The sequence below is a fragment of the Cetorhinus maximus genome, chromosome 12 (genome assembly GCF_964194155.1).
Source record: "Cetorhinus maximus chromosome 12, sCetMax3.hap1.1, whole genome shotgun sequence".
Taxonomy (NCBI): domain Eukaryota; kingdom Metazoa; phylum Chordata; class Chondrichthyes; order Lamniformes; family Cetorhinidae; genus Cetorhinus; species Cetorhinus maximus.
In genome coordinates, this window is record NC_135890.1 from 20,950,154 (window position 1) to 20,962,881 (window position 12,728).

At 45.4% G+C, this 12,728-nt stretch overlaps 1 protein-coding gene across 2 annotated transcripts in view; it reads right to left on the minus strand.

The window, feature by feature from the left end:
- shank3a (SH3 and multiple ankyrin repeat domains 3a) overlaps positions 1-12,728 on the minus strand; it is a 1,183,771-nt gene that overhangs the window by 63,047 nt on the left and 1,107,996 nt on the right. For both annotated transcript variants that reach the window (XM_078553129.1, XM_078553130.1), the window contains one exon: positions 5,946-8,295. In XM_078553129.1, coding sequence (XP_078409255.1) covers positions 5,946-8,295 — 2,350 coding nt within the window. The remainder of the gene's footprint in view (positions 1-5,945; positions 8,296-12,728) is intronic.

The window sequence follows — 12,728 nt, forward strand, 5'->3', positions numbered from 1 at the left end:
CCAGAAAGGACTTAATTGGGGTGGAGGTGGGAAGGTAGCATAGTTCCCACCGGTCACCCTCCCGCCTGAATAAATGCCCTCCCCACCACCAACCAAACCCACCACGGTGGCGGGGGGGAGAGGCATTAAACTACATCCTTGGTTTCTAAAAACAAGTTGAAAGTGATTTAGTGATTTAGTGAACAAGGAACTAGTGGAAACAGCAGGAATTTGCAGAAATTCCTGAGCATTAATGGGCCTGATTTTAACTCACTCAAACTTTACAATACCACTTACACAAAGTTAAAATCAGGACCACTTATGACTCTGAAAAGTCACAAAATGGCAATTCATGGCTTAAATTTCAAGATGTGACCTCTGCTGTTGATCCTGGTGGATATTTAGAGTTTAGGAGCATGCTATCTGACTTATATCCCATTAAGGGTTCATCTGGATGCTTATTTACTGCAGAATACTGAAAGTTAGACTGAAGTTTCCTGGCTGGGCTTGGAGAGTGGTGGGGGACGAGGCGGGGAAGAGGAGATGCTGAGTTGCTCTTAAAGCCAACAGCGAGATGCAGTCAAAAAATAAATGGCTTTTTGACAAGAGACCCAAGCCATGATCACAGCCTGGACTCCAACAGCCTGTTGCTGGGGAGGTATGTCTGGTTTGGCCATATGACATGCTCCACCTATGGTGCAGGTTACATGTGCCCTTGATGTAAGGAGACCTCCCCACCTCTCCCTCCTCCACACGTGGATAGCTGCCGTTCTTTGAATAGTGCAAGGGTGTCTTGGATGTTAATCCAGATGAACTGACTGTCTGAAGTCTAAAAACCCGCAACAATTTGCAGCACTCAGTACTACACTGGAGTTTCCAGCCTAGTGCATGTGTTCCACCCCTGCAGTGGGATAGATAGGGCGCCTTTCAGCTGTCTTCTGCTGGATTTTCTGCAGTTGCGATCGTATTGCAGATAAAACTAATTCTCAAACGGGCTGCTTATACATCTCGTGGAAGATTGCAGAAGGTCATTTAAAGGAGGTGAATGCGGAGAAAGCACCAAAGCCGTATTCATTTCATCCAAAGAGCTGAAGAAAATGGCTGAGGTTGTTGGTGAAGCCTTTGCAAATATTTTTAATCTTTCACCAAGAGCCTGGGTAGCACCAGATGATTACAGGTGGAAAGTGCATTCAATGCTCTTAGTTAAAAAAGGATTACTCACAACTAGCAATTGTCAGCTGGTGACTACCAAGCTCAGGGTCAGCATAGTTTCAGAAAGCAGAGGTCATGATTGACAAACCAGATTTGATAATTGAAAATGTTATTGCAAAATAGGTCAGTGAGACCCAGTAGATGATACTGACTTGGATTTCCAAAACTTTCAATTAAGTGAGGTTTGAAAGAAATTTCCAGCATTTCTCCCCCCACATTGGTGTGGGTTTTTATCTGGTTTGTCCCAGAAAATCACATAGTTTCAAATAGGGTGCAGAGTGTATGTATCGCACCTTAGAAGGTGCAGAAGCACTTTCTCAGTATCACGTTGGAGTGCCAGCCTAGATCTGTGTGTGCTTAAGTCTCTGGAGTGAGATCCACCACCTCCTGACTCAGAGACTGCTACCAATTGAACTATGGCTGGCAGTTTATATAAGGTTCATGTAAGACTTGGGTGAGACTTTGTCTACAGTGTTGTGTATAATTTTGATCCCCTCACCTTAAGAAGGACATTGCTGCTAAATCATGTACAGAGAATGGCAATGAGAATGATCCCTGACACACATAGATTTAGCAATGGTGATTGGCTTAATGCCTTAGCTTTGAATTTTTTGGAGAGTTGTAGACAGAAGGGTTCTGACTCAGAACATAAGAACATAACAACTAGGAGCAGGAGTAGGCAATTCAGACCCTCAAGCCTGCCCTGTCATTCATTACGATCATGGCTGATCTCATTTCGGCCTCAACTCCAATTTCTGTCCCTCTCCCCATAACCTTTCAACCCATTACTAATTAAAAATCTGTCTATCTCCTCTTTAAATTTATTCAGTGTCCCGGCATCCACTGCACTCTGAGGTAGTGAATTCCACAGATTCACGACCCTTTGAGAAAAGTAATTCCTCCTCATCGCTGATTTAAATCTATCACCGCTTAGCCTAAAACTATAGCCTCTCGTTCTAGAATGCCCCACAAGGGGAAACATCCGCTCCACATCTACTTTGTCTATCCCCTTTGGTATCTTATATACCTCAATTAGATTTCCTCTCATCCTTCTAAACTCTAGCGAGTATAGGCCTAAACTGCTCAATCTCTCCTCATAAGACAAGCCCCGCATCTCTGGAATCAATCTAGTGAACCTCCTCTGAACCACCTCCAGTGCAACTACATCCTTCCTCAAGTAAGGGGACCAAAACTGTGCATAGTACTCCAGGTGCGGTCTCACCAATGCCTTGTACAGTTGCAACAACACTTCCCTATTTTTATACTCTATTCCTTTAGCAATAAATGCCAAAATTGCATTTGCCTTCCTTATTACCTGCTGTAACTGCATACTAGCTTTCAGCGATTCATGCACGAGGACACCCAGGTCCCTCTGTACTGAAGCATTCTGAAGTTTCTCTCCAATTAAATAATAAGTCACCTTTTTATTTTTCTGACCAAAATGGATAACCTCACACTTATCCACGTTAAACACCATCTGCCAAATTTTGGCCCAATCACCTAACCTGTCCATATCCATTCGTAAATTTCTTATGTCTCCATTGCAACTTACTTTCCCATCTATTTTGGTGTCATCTGCAAATTTAGCTATATTACCTTCTATCCCTGAATCCAAGTCATTAATATGTAAATAGTTGGGGTCCAAGGATCGAACCCTGTGGCACCCCATTAGTTACAGCTTGCCATGCAGAAAAACACCCATTTATCCCGACCCTCTGCTTTCTGTTGGTTAGCCAATCCTCTATCCAAGCTAATATATTACCCCTAACTCCGTGCGATCTTATCTTGTGTATTAATCTTATGGTGGCACCTTATCAAAGGCCTTCTGGAAGTTCAGATATACTACATCTACAGGACCCCTTTATCCACTTTGCTTGTCACATCTTCAAAGAACTCTAGCAAATTAGTCAAACATGATTTACTCATAATAAAACCATGTTGACTCTGATGGATTGCATTTTGACTTTCCAAATGCCCCATTACTACTTCCTTAATAATGGATTCCAACAATTTCCCAACGGCAGACGGTAAACTAACTGGTCTATAGTTTCCTACTTTCGACCTCCCCCACTTTTTGAATAAGGGAGTTATTTTAGCATTTTTCGAAGCCACTGGAACCTTTCCAGAATCCAGGGAATTTTGGAATATTATATCTTCACTGCCACTTCCTCTAAGGCCCTGGGATGTAGGCCATCAGGTCCTGGGGACTTGTCATCCTTTAATCCCAATAGTTTGCTCAGTACTTTTTCTCTAGTGATGGTGATTGTTCTAAGTTCCTCCTCTATATTCTCTGCACTACCTGTTACTATTGGGGTGGTACTAGTGTCCTCCACTGTGAAAATTGAGGCTAAATATTGATTAAGCATCACAGCCATTTCTGCGTTCACCACTATTAACTCCTCAGTCTTGTCCTCCAAGGGACCAACATTCAGTTTAGCTACTCTCTTTCCTTTTATATACTTGTAGAAGCTTTTGCTATAAGTTTTTACATTTTGCGCTAGTTTTCTTTCATAATTTACCTTTGCTCTTTTTATGTTTTTTTAGTAACCCTTTGTTGATCTTTAAAAGTTTCCCAATCATCCAGCCTGCCACTGACCTTTGCAATTTGGTATGCCTTAATTTTTGCTTTTAAGTTATCTTTAACTTCCTTGCTTAGCCATGGATGCTTTTTTCCCCTCTTACCATCTTTCTTCCTTATTGGGATATATTTTACTTGGGAGGAATTGAATACCTCCTGAAATACCTGCCACTGTTCATCAACTGTCCTACCTTGTAGTCTTCCTTCCCAGTCCACTTGGGCCAAATCTGCCCTCATGCCTATGTAGTTACCTTTGTTTAACTCCAGAACACTAATATGGGACTCAAGTTTCTCGCTCTCAAACTGAACTTGAAATTCTATTATGCTATGATCACTCTTCCCTAGAGGATCCTTTACTATGAGATCATTAATTAATCCCATCTCATTACACAAAACCAAATCCAGAATAGCCTGCTCCCTGGTTGGTTCCACAACATATTGCTCCAAGGAACAATCTCTAATACACTCAATGAACTCTTCCTCAAAGCTACCCTTGCCAATTTGATTAGCCTAGTCTACATGCATATTAAAATCACCCATGATTGTTGCCATGCCTTTCTTACATGTTCCCAGTATTTCCTGGTGTATACTGTGCCCTACTGCTGAACTACTGTTTGGGGACCTATAGATTACTCCCACCAGGGACTTCTTTCCCTTGCTATTTCTCATTTCTACCCAGACTGACTCTACGTCTTGCTGTCAAGTGCCTATATCATTCCTCACTATAGCACTGATCTCTTCCTTTACTAACAAAGCTACACCACCTCCTTTTCTTTCCTGCCTATCCTTCCGAAACACTGAGTACCCTTGGATATTCAATTCCCAAACCTGTTCTTCCTGTAACCACGTCTCAGTCATCGCCAGCAAATCATACCTATTTATCTCTATTTACGCTGTTAACTCATTAGTTTTATTTCAAATGCTATGTGCATTCAGATACAAAGCCTTTAAGTTTGCCCTATTGTCAATTTTCCCTACTCTTATATGATTCTTTGGTGCAATATGGCGTTCACACACTCTGTCCCTTCCTTTCACTTTTTGATAGCAATCAGCCTCGTCACTAACCTGCACTCTTACCCTCTCCTTAAACTTTGATTTTTTATATTCCCATGCAACTGAACCCTCCCCCCCAACTCTTTAGTTTAAGGCCCTATCTACAACCCTAATTATTCAATTCGCCAGGACACTGGTCCCAGCATGTCTAACATTATTAAAGATAACATAAAGGAGGATAGAATGTTTGAAATAATTAGGCTAGATACAACTAGGGTCCACCAATTTAAATTGAATTAAAGTTAGCTGTGCGAATGTTATATTTTAAACACTACTCAGGAAACTACAAGATCACATTTGGAGCAAAGTTCGATTTTGGGTAATAACCAATGGGTTGGGGCCTGATCAGCTTGACTGTTTGAAGAGAAAGTTTTGAAAGAGGTTCTTTAATTGGTTATGTATGGGGTACCTCCCTGGGAAGGAAAGAAGGTGAGGTGGAATATCAGGAGAAGTCCATTTAGCAGGAAGGTTTGTGCAATGCAACACAACATAACATAAGACTGGGAACTCTGCCCATGTCCCATCACTGAATGCCTCATGATGCTCCTATCTGCTTCTGTAAAGGGGATCCTGCGGCCAGACACAGGTGATTAATATAATTCTTGTTTACCTGACTGCATTGTGTATGCTCACTGACTCCATCCCCCCCACAAACCAAGCATTTTAAATGTTCCAATTCTTACATATTCAGAGTTCCAGCTTCTATGGTCCTCAAATGAAAGAGAAATATTCGCACAATCATCAAGCAACTGCAATTTAAATTTGCTTAATTCAGTAGTAGCCCTCATTAACATTTTCACGGACTATTTTCGTAAACAATTTAGTGCAACAAACTTTCTTTCCAAATATCAGTTTGAAAACCTTTGAAACTTGTCAGTTAGTCTACCATGGGGACAAGGGGTGTAATTGTCTCATTTATCACTCTATCTCCATTAATTTGAAAGCCCTTTACTTGTTAATTTAAGTGCATCAGGAATGGTGCTCATTCACCATAGAATACCTGAAAAGAGATTCACTTTTAAAAATAAGCTCTGGAATTGATACTGAGAAAAATGATCATGTTTTTGGGACATTGAGAAAACACTAGCACCTCTACACTGAGAAATTTGTAATTTGGCCTTACCGTGCAGTGACAACAGGTGACCTCTTTCCTATTTCTAGAGAGGCTGTTGACGGCTCGTCCCCGAGTGAGTGAGTATCCTTAGATAATTGCTGCAGCCTGGAGCTCAGCTCGCTTATTACAGTGGGTTTGCTGCCCTCAACCATCTGAATGGGCCTGGGCTCAACGGCATCCCCCCACAACTTGGACTTTCTCTGTATGAGGTAGCGAGACCGTCCCACGCCGGGGGGCAGCGCGGACGGCTGGTGTTGGGCAACAAGCTCACTGTCTGAGGTCTGCTTCAAGAGAGGGTCCCTGAATGTGACTGGCCCTTTGTTGAGTTGGGACTTTAGCTTTGGCTTTGGAGGCACTGGAGGCTTCTCGAGTATGAAGGTCTGTCCATCAGCAAATGATGTGTATGTGTCCAAGGGCTCTCCGCTCTCCGACGACAATGTGGACATGCTGGAGACGGTTGAAATCGTGCTTGTGGTTTCCAGGTGATGATCACTACTGCTTCTTGTGTCTATTTCCTCTACACCCGAGTCCACGCTTGCTTCTGAAGGTGGGGCATCTGAAGGCTTCCCTGAGGGTGAAATGCCAGTAGTTGAAGGTGCTGCCGTTGGAGGTCTACTGGGATGGCCGGCAGTTTTTTCAGCCTCGGCTTGGGTGAAGATGCCATTTGCAAATTCATCAGGAGGTGGCACAAGCCCAATCTTTGCAAGTTCCTCTCTTGTTTCCTCGTCGCTTGAGGACAGCAGTGGAGGGAGAGAAATGGCAAAGGGCTCCACATCTTCATCAGAACTTCCTTGAGTTTGGGTTTTCCCAGGTGCTTCAGTAGGTGGAGGCTCAGAAGCAGCACTGGGAGGCTGAGAAGCGAGTGTCTCGGTAGGGGACGGTTGAGGCTGTGGTGATGATGGCTTCAAGGCAGTCGTTGGAGTTTCTTGAAGTTCTGACTCTTGCCCATTACTCGTTGCATGGACCATCAGCAGGCCTGCTGTTTTCTGTTGCGATGTATCCACTATGTTGATAAGCATACTCTTCTTCTCTTCCACTCTCTTCTCTTCTCGCTCTAGCTTTTCTATCTGCACTGGTCTAGTTTCTATTTCTTTCCTCAGAGTGGTAGGAGTTCCCCACTGATGTTTTGCAGTTACTGGCAACCCAGATGTTGGACTGTAGCTTGCTTTATCCTCTGGAGAGAAGGGAGGCGATGTGAGGCCCTCGACTTCTGTTTTCTTTGCCTCTTTGCTGTGGCTCTCCATGTACAAAGGGGCGTTTCTCTCCTGAGCTTTTACAGTTTCACTGCTTCCGGCCGCCCGCTGATGTTGTGTTTCGGCGACCAATGCCCGCTGCCTTGCGGCCAGCGCAAGTGCCAGTGGTGAATTGGGATCCAGCGGCTTCCCTGTGAGGGGATGTATAAAAGTCACAGGTGTGCTTGCTGGTGGTCTTGAGGAGGAGACAGGTGAAGGGATTGGCGATCGGAGAGACCTGTCACTGCTACTCAGTAGTCTCTCGTCAACTGACCTGGACTGTTGCAGAGCTGGGATGTTGGGTGCTGTGTCGCTTTCAATGGCACCTACAGAAAGGAAGACTGTTGATTTCCTCTTCTCTTCCAACCTTTTTTCTCGGTCCCGTACTGCTCCTGCAATGGCGACAGAAAAAGGGCTGGCCAGATCTTGACCGTCCTCCTGCGCTTTGCTGATTCCCTCTCTCTGCTGCTGCTGCTGCTCATATTCTTTTCCAGAGTGTTGTGCTATCCTCCTGGCTAATAGCTCCTTGCCAGCCACAGAAGAACCAGCTGCTGATGCTCTCTCTATTGCGTCTTCAACCTGGAACTGTTTGACCAGAGGGCTTTTCTTACGAAGCGGCTTTGTTGGCGCAAAAAGGCCCACATTGAACTGGCCCACATTTGCATATGGGTTGTCGACCAACTTTGCCTTCCGTTTGCTTTTCTCTTGAGAGGTTGGTGAGGGGCCGGGCCAGGGGATGTCTGTTGGCTCTATGGGATAGTAGGATGAATCCTGCAGGATTATCATTGACCTGGCTCTTTTCTGCCTTTCTACTGGAGGCACAGGAGTCCGACTTGGCTCATAGACCTCCGCTGTCGTCACCGCCTGCTGCCCCCCATGAATTTTCGCTTCCGTGTTGGGCTTAAAGCTGGAACGCACATTGTCATAAGTTCGTCCTGGGGGTGGAGGTGGGGAGAAAGGAGGAGGAGGGCCTGTATCTAAAAGGTATGGGGAGGGTGGTGGGGGAGGGGCTATCTGAGGAGGCGGGGGTATACCCAGTCCTTCCCGGAGAGTGTCTTGCATGGATGTGCTGCGTGAAAACCTTCCCTCCATGGCTGAGACTGACAGTTTATCGTCCTCAGAGGCTCCTGAAATACATGACAAAAGCACCTCGTAATTTATCTTGTCGGTCTCTCAGCAAAACTTTGGCAGGCAATGAATTACTTAGAAAGTACAGTGAACGTCATTGTGCACACAAATCAAGCAGCTATGTTTGCACCCAGCAAAGTCCCACAACCAGTGTAGATAGCAAGTCTTTAACCTTTGATCTTTTGGTGAGCCAAGCCACCAGGAAGAGCTTAGTTCTCTTCTTCCACTTGTACTGTGACACTCAGCTGAGTCACAGCAACTGGCAGATGAAGAAAGGCACTTACAACAATGTGGCACTCCCTCTGTGCTGCATCAGGTGTCAGTCTGGATGATGTGCTCAAGTCCCAGAGTGGGGCTTGAACAACACAACTTCCCTACCTATAATAAAAGCAAAATACTGCAGATATTGGAGGTCTGAAATGAAAATAGAAAATGCTGGGGAAACTCAGTAGGTCTGGCAGTATCCGTGGACGGACAAACAGTTAATGCCTCGAGTCCAGTATGACTCTTCCTTGGAACTTTGGATGGTTTGGGGACTTAATCCCCGCTGGAACAATGGGGCTACTTGCATGTCAGGAGACTGATTTACTAATTGTCGACCTTTCCTGAAGCTCTTTTCCTGAGGCACAGTGTTAGCATCCCAACTCTGGGTTCCCTGACCAATCAGGGAGGGCGAGGGCAAGATGATTCCTCTATTCTATCGAAGAAAGGATTTCTAGTTAAAGGGACCCTGGCATGGGTTACAATAGTTCACCAACACTTGGATTTTTGAGGATGCAGCAACCACAGGAATGGACAGGGTCCTGGGAAAGCTGCTCCTCTGGTCCCTCACTCTTACCTCAAGGTCCTACTGCAGAATCTGAGGGGCTGCAGTGAGGTGAGCTCTCTCAAGGACAGGGGGAAGAGAACCAAGCAGGTGTGGATGGAAGTGGCTGAGGAAGTCAGCAGCAGAAGTGCGTTCACTCCAACCTGGAGACAGTGCACCAAGATGATCCAGAACATCAGGAGGTCATGATAGGTGACTGGCATAACACTTTCAGGTGTCAAGCCTCACACTCTGACTTGTCCAGCTTTCTCCTGCACAGTATTCCTCAGAACTACATACCTTGCAGCTGCACTCAATCCTCTCTGTGCAGGCACCTCACATCCCCAACTGAGCAGTCAACACTCACACTCACCCTCATCTTATTGCCCTCTCACACTCGTATCTCATGGTAACCCTGCACAAATGTTGTCCATTTCTCCTCTCCAAGCAAGTCTTTATGAACATTCACAATTCTCTAAATTCTCTCAATGCAGGAGAAAAGAGCACCCAACTTGACAAGAGGAAGAGAGCTGTCTTGGGCGGGGGAGAGCAGTGGTGGGAAGGAGTGGCTACCCCAGTGACAGGCGCCTTATTGGCCATTGGCAATACATGTCCCCCTGCTCCACTGGGAAGAAAGTTTTGTTTCAGGAGGCTGCACATGTACGCAGTGACCTACAGTGAGTGCCTGAGCCTCCTGAGGCACTGGTGTTCAGACATGTCGGGAAGGCTGATTCTCTGCCTGTAGGTGGTTTGTTGGAGGTCTTGCCTCCTTCCAGCTGGATCTTGGAGTCCATTCCCTCTGCATCCAGCTGAGGAGAAGGCAGCTGGTCGTGTTGCCAGTCTTGCTCCTGTTGCTAGTGCTATTGGTGCTGATGTTACTTCTCCTGTTGCTCTTCATCAGGGGTGTAAAATGGAGCTGTATAATCTGCACCCATGCTGTGGTGAAAGCTGACAGCAAGGAAGAGCAGCTAAAGTTGAGTGAATTGCTAGCAGGTGAAATGCCTTCCAAGAAGTTGGCAATTGCCTGTCAAGCAGTGATTTCACTCTCTGAGAGAAGAAGAACTTTGACAGCAGCTACCACTTGGCCATGGCCGGAGATCTTCAGTTTCACTGATCAAAGCCTTCTCAGCTTTTCACTTTGAATGAAGAAGCTCTCCCTGCTGTGCATGTACCTTGGTTGACCCTGGGAGTTGCTGATAGGTTGCGAACCATATGCCCTGGCTGGGAAATTCAGAATTGAAGGTTAATCAGTTCTAATTGATTTTTTAAGCACCTTAATTACTTAACCAACAGATGCAACAGGATTCCTCATGCCTTCAATCTGGGGAGGGATGGGGGAAGAAGGTGAGGGGTTGGAGGGGCTGGGTTCAAGAGGCCAGAGGTATGGCTAAAGGGGGTGATGACTGTTGTATGTTCAGTAGATTGCATGAAGAAGTTCTGAGTCTTGTATGGTTGACCATTAACTGTTCATTGATAACACATAACTATGTACATATTTAGAGGATATAGCCCAAGCTATGACTTCATTCCATGCTTACTTCTACACAGGTCTCTGTCTAGTCCACAACTAACCCTGGTCTCAGGTCATGTGTCTCTTTACATCACACTGTGGATGGTACTGTTTCCCAGTCACACATTAACCCTCGCTATGCCAGATACCCTTATACTACACCACACCCCCGCCCAAGTCTTTAGTCAACGTATTTACATTACAATCATGCTACCCCTTCTCCTCCCCTCAAGTCTCTGACTTTATAAATTCAGATGGTCTGGAGGCTTGACAGTCTTCCAGATATCGTTCTGGTCACATTCAGAGGAGTGGTAGGCTCTGTTGACCTGGGCAACCTTTGTTGATTTGGAATTTGAGTTGTAATTTTTGTTCCTGGCAATTGATTGTCTTCTTCTAATTTGTTCAAGTGTATAGTACGGGGTTCGCCTCAAGGGATGAGGAGGAGACTTGGCTGGTCATTGTCTCTCTTTCAAGGTCCCTAATCCACACCCTGTCTCCTTTGTGTAACTGTGGGGGTTTCTGGTGCAGTGCTTTCTATTGTAGGCCGATGCTTGCCGCTGCCTGTGGGACTGTTCTCAGTCCTGAATGTTTCAGTAGTCCTTGACTTCCCACCCTGGGATTAGTTTCTTTAGCAGTGTTAGGAGTTGGGTGTGGAGTTTTCTGCCCATCAGGACTCTGATGAGGCTAAACCACATTGCAGCGGGGTGGATCTAAAAGTTAAAAGCGCCGTAGAGAAGTCGCTGTTCTTTCTTAGAAGAGCTTAAGTGGTACAGATGCCCCTTTTGTCCTCACCGTTCGATTGTGGATATCTTGGGGAGCTGGTACAGTGTTGAAAGTCATAACTGATGGCAAATTGAGTGGAGCAGTTATTTGCAAACTGCAGGCTGTTATTGGACACCACCTGGTCCGGGATGCCATTGCTCGGAAACGTTTCCTTCAAGGATCTCACGACCACCTTGGTGGTCATCGTGTGTAATTGCTTCACCTTGATCAATCAGGAGAAGTTGTCATTCACGATGAAAAGGACTTGCCATTAAAAATGAAAAAATTGATTCCCAACTGTTCCCATGGCTGGTAGAGAGCTGTGTGGGATGAGGGATTCTCTTTGGTCTGGCTTGTGCTGTGCACACACTTTCCAGCCCTGCCCACTGCCAGGATCATCTGGTCCGGCTGAAAGTTAATGGACTTTTGGCTGGGCTGCCGAATCTCCTGCGGCAGGGCCGAAAAATCTCAGCCACTGAAGTTTGCAATCATTTCTTCATTGGTCCTTGATATGCCCAGCCACCATGCTGCAGATTTGGCACGCACTCTGCACTTTGCAATTCCCAGGTGGCCTTGGTGAATTTTTTGAAGAATCTCCAGCCAAAGGGAGATTGGAATGACCAACTGTTCATTGTATACTAACGGATCATCTAACACATTGAAATGTTTCTGCTGTTCAAACCAAACTTCATGATGCTGCTGCCTGGCTTCTGCTACGGCCGCCCTTGTTGACAGTAACAGCGGATGTGGACACACTTCGTATCTCGCATCTGCTCCTGGTGGATTTGCTGAAGTTTCCCTGAGGTAGCTGGCATTTGTCTTTACACCAGTTAGGAGTACGCCTTGAGCTCCTCAACCAGGTTGACACCATGTGTCATAGGAAAGTCGACTGTGGCCCTGGATACTGTGTCTGCAGTCATTTGATGTTTCCCTTGAACATACACCCCTTATATGTGAATCTCATGAGATGCAAATGGAATTTCTGAATTCTGGGGGGGGCATCTTTGCAAGTTCCTTCTCGTCTAACAGTGAAACCAGTCGTTTATGATCTGTTTCAATGGTGACTTTCAGGCCAATAATGCAGTCGGAGAACTTTTCGCAAGCCCACATGTTGGCAAGAGCTTCTTTTTCAATAATATTTTGACCAGGATGGGAGGAGTGCGCGTATGATCCAGCCCCACTACTCCGCAGGCCATACCATTCATTTAAAAGTTTAATTTTCTCACCAAAATAGCCAATCGTTTATTTCCCCTACTGGTGCCCAGAATGAAAGAGTCTTCAACCAGACTTCTTTCAATAAACTCTGAACGATTGTTTATCATAGAACAAAACTTCTTTTTGACAAGTTGCAAGTA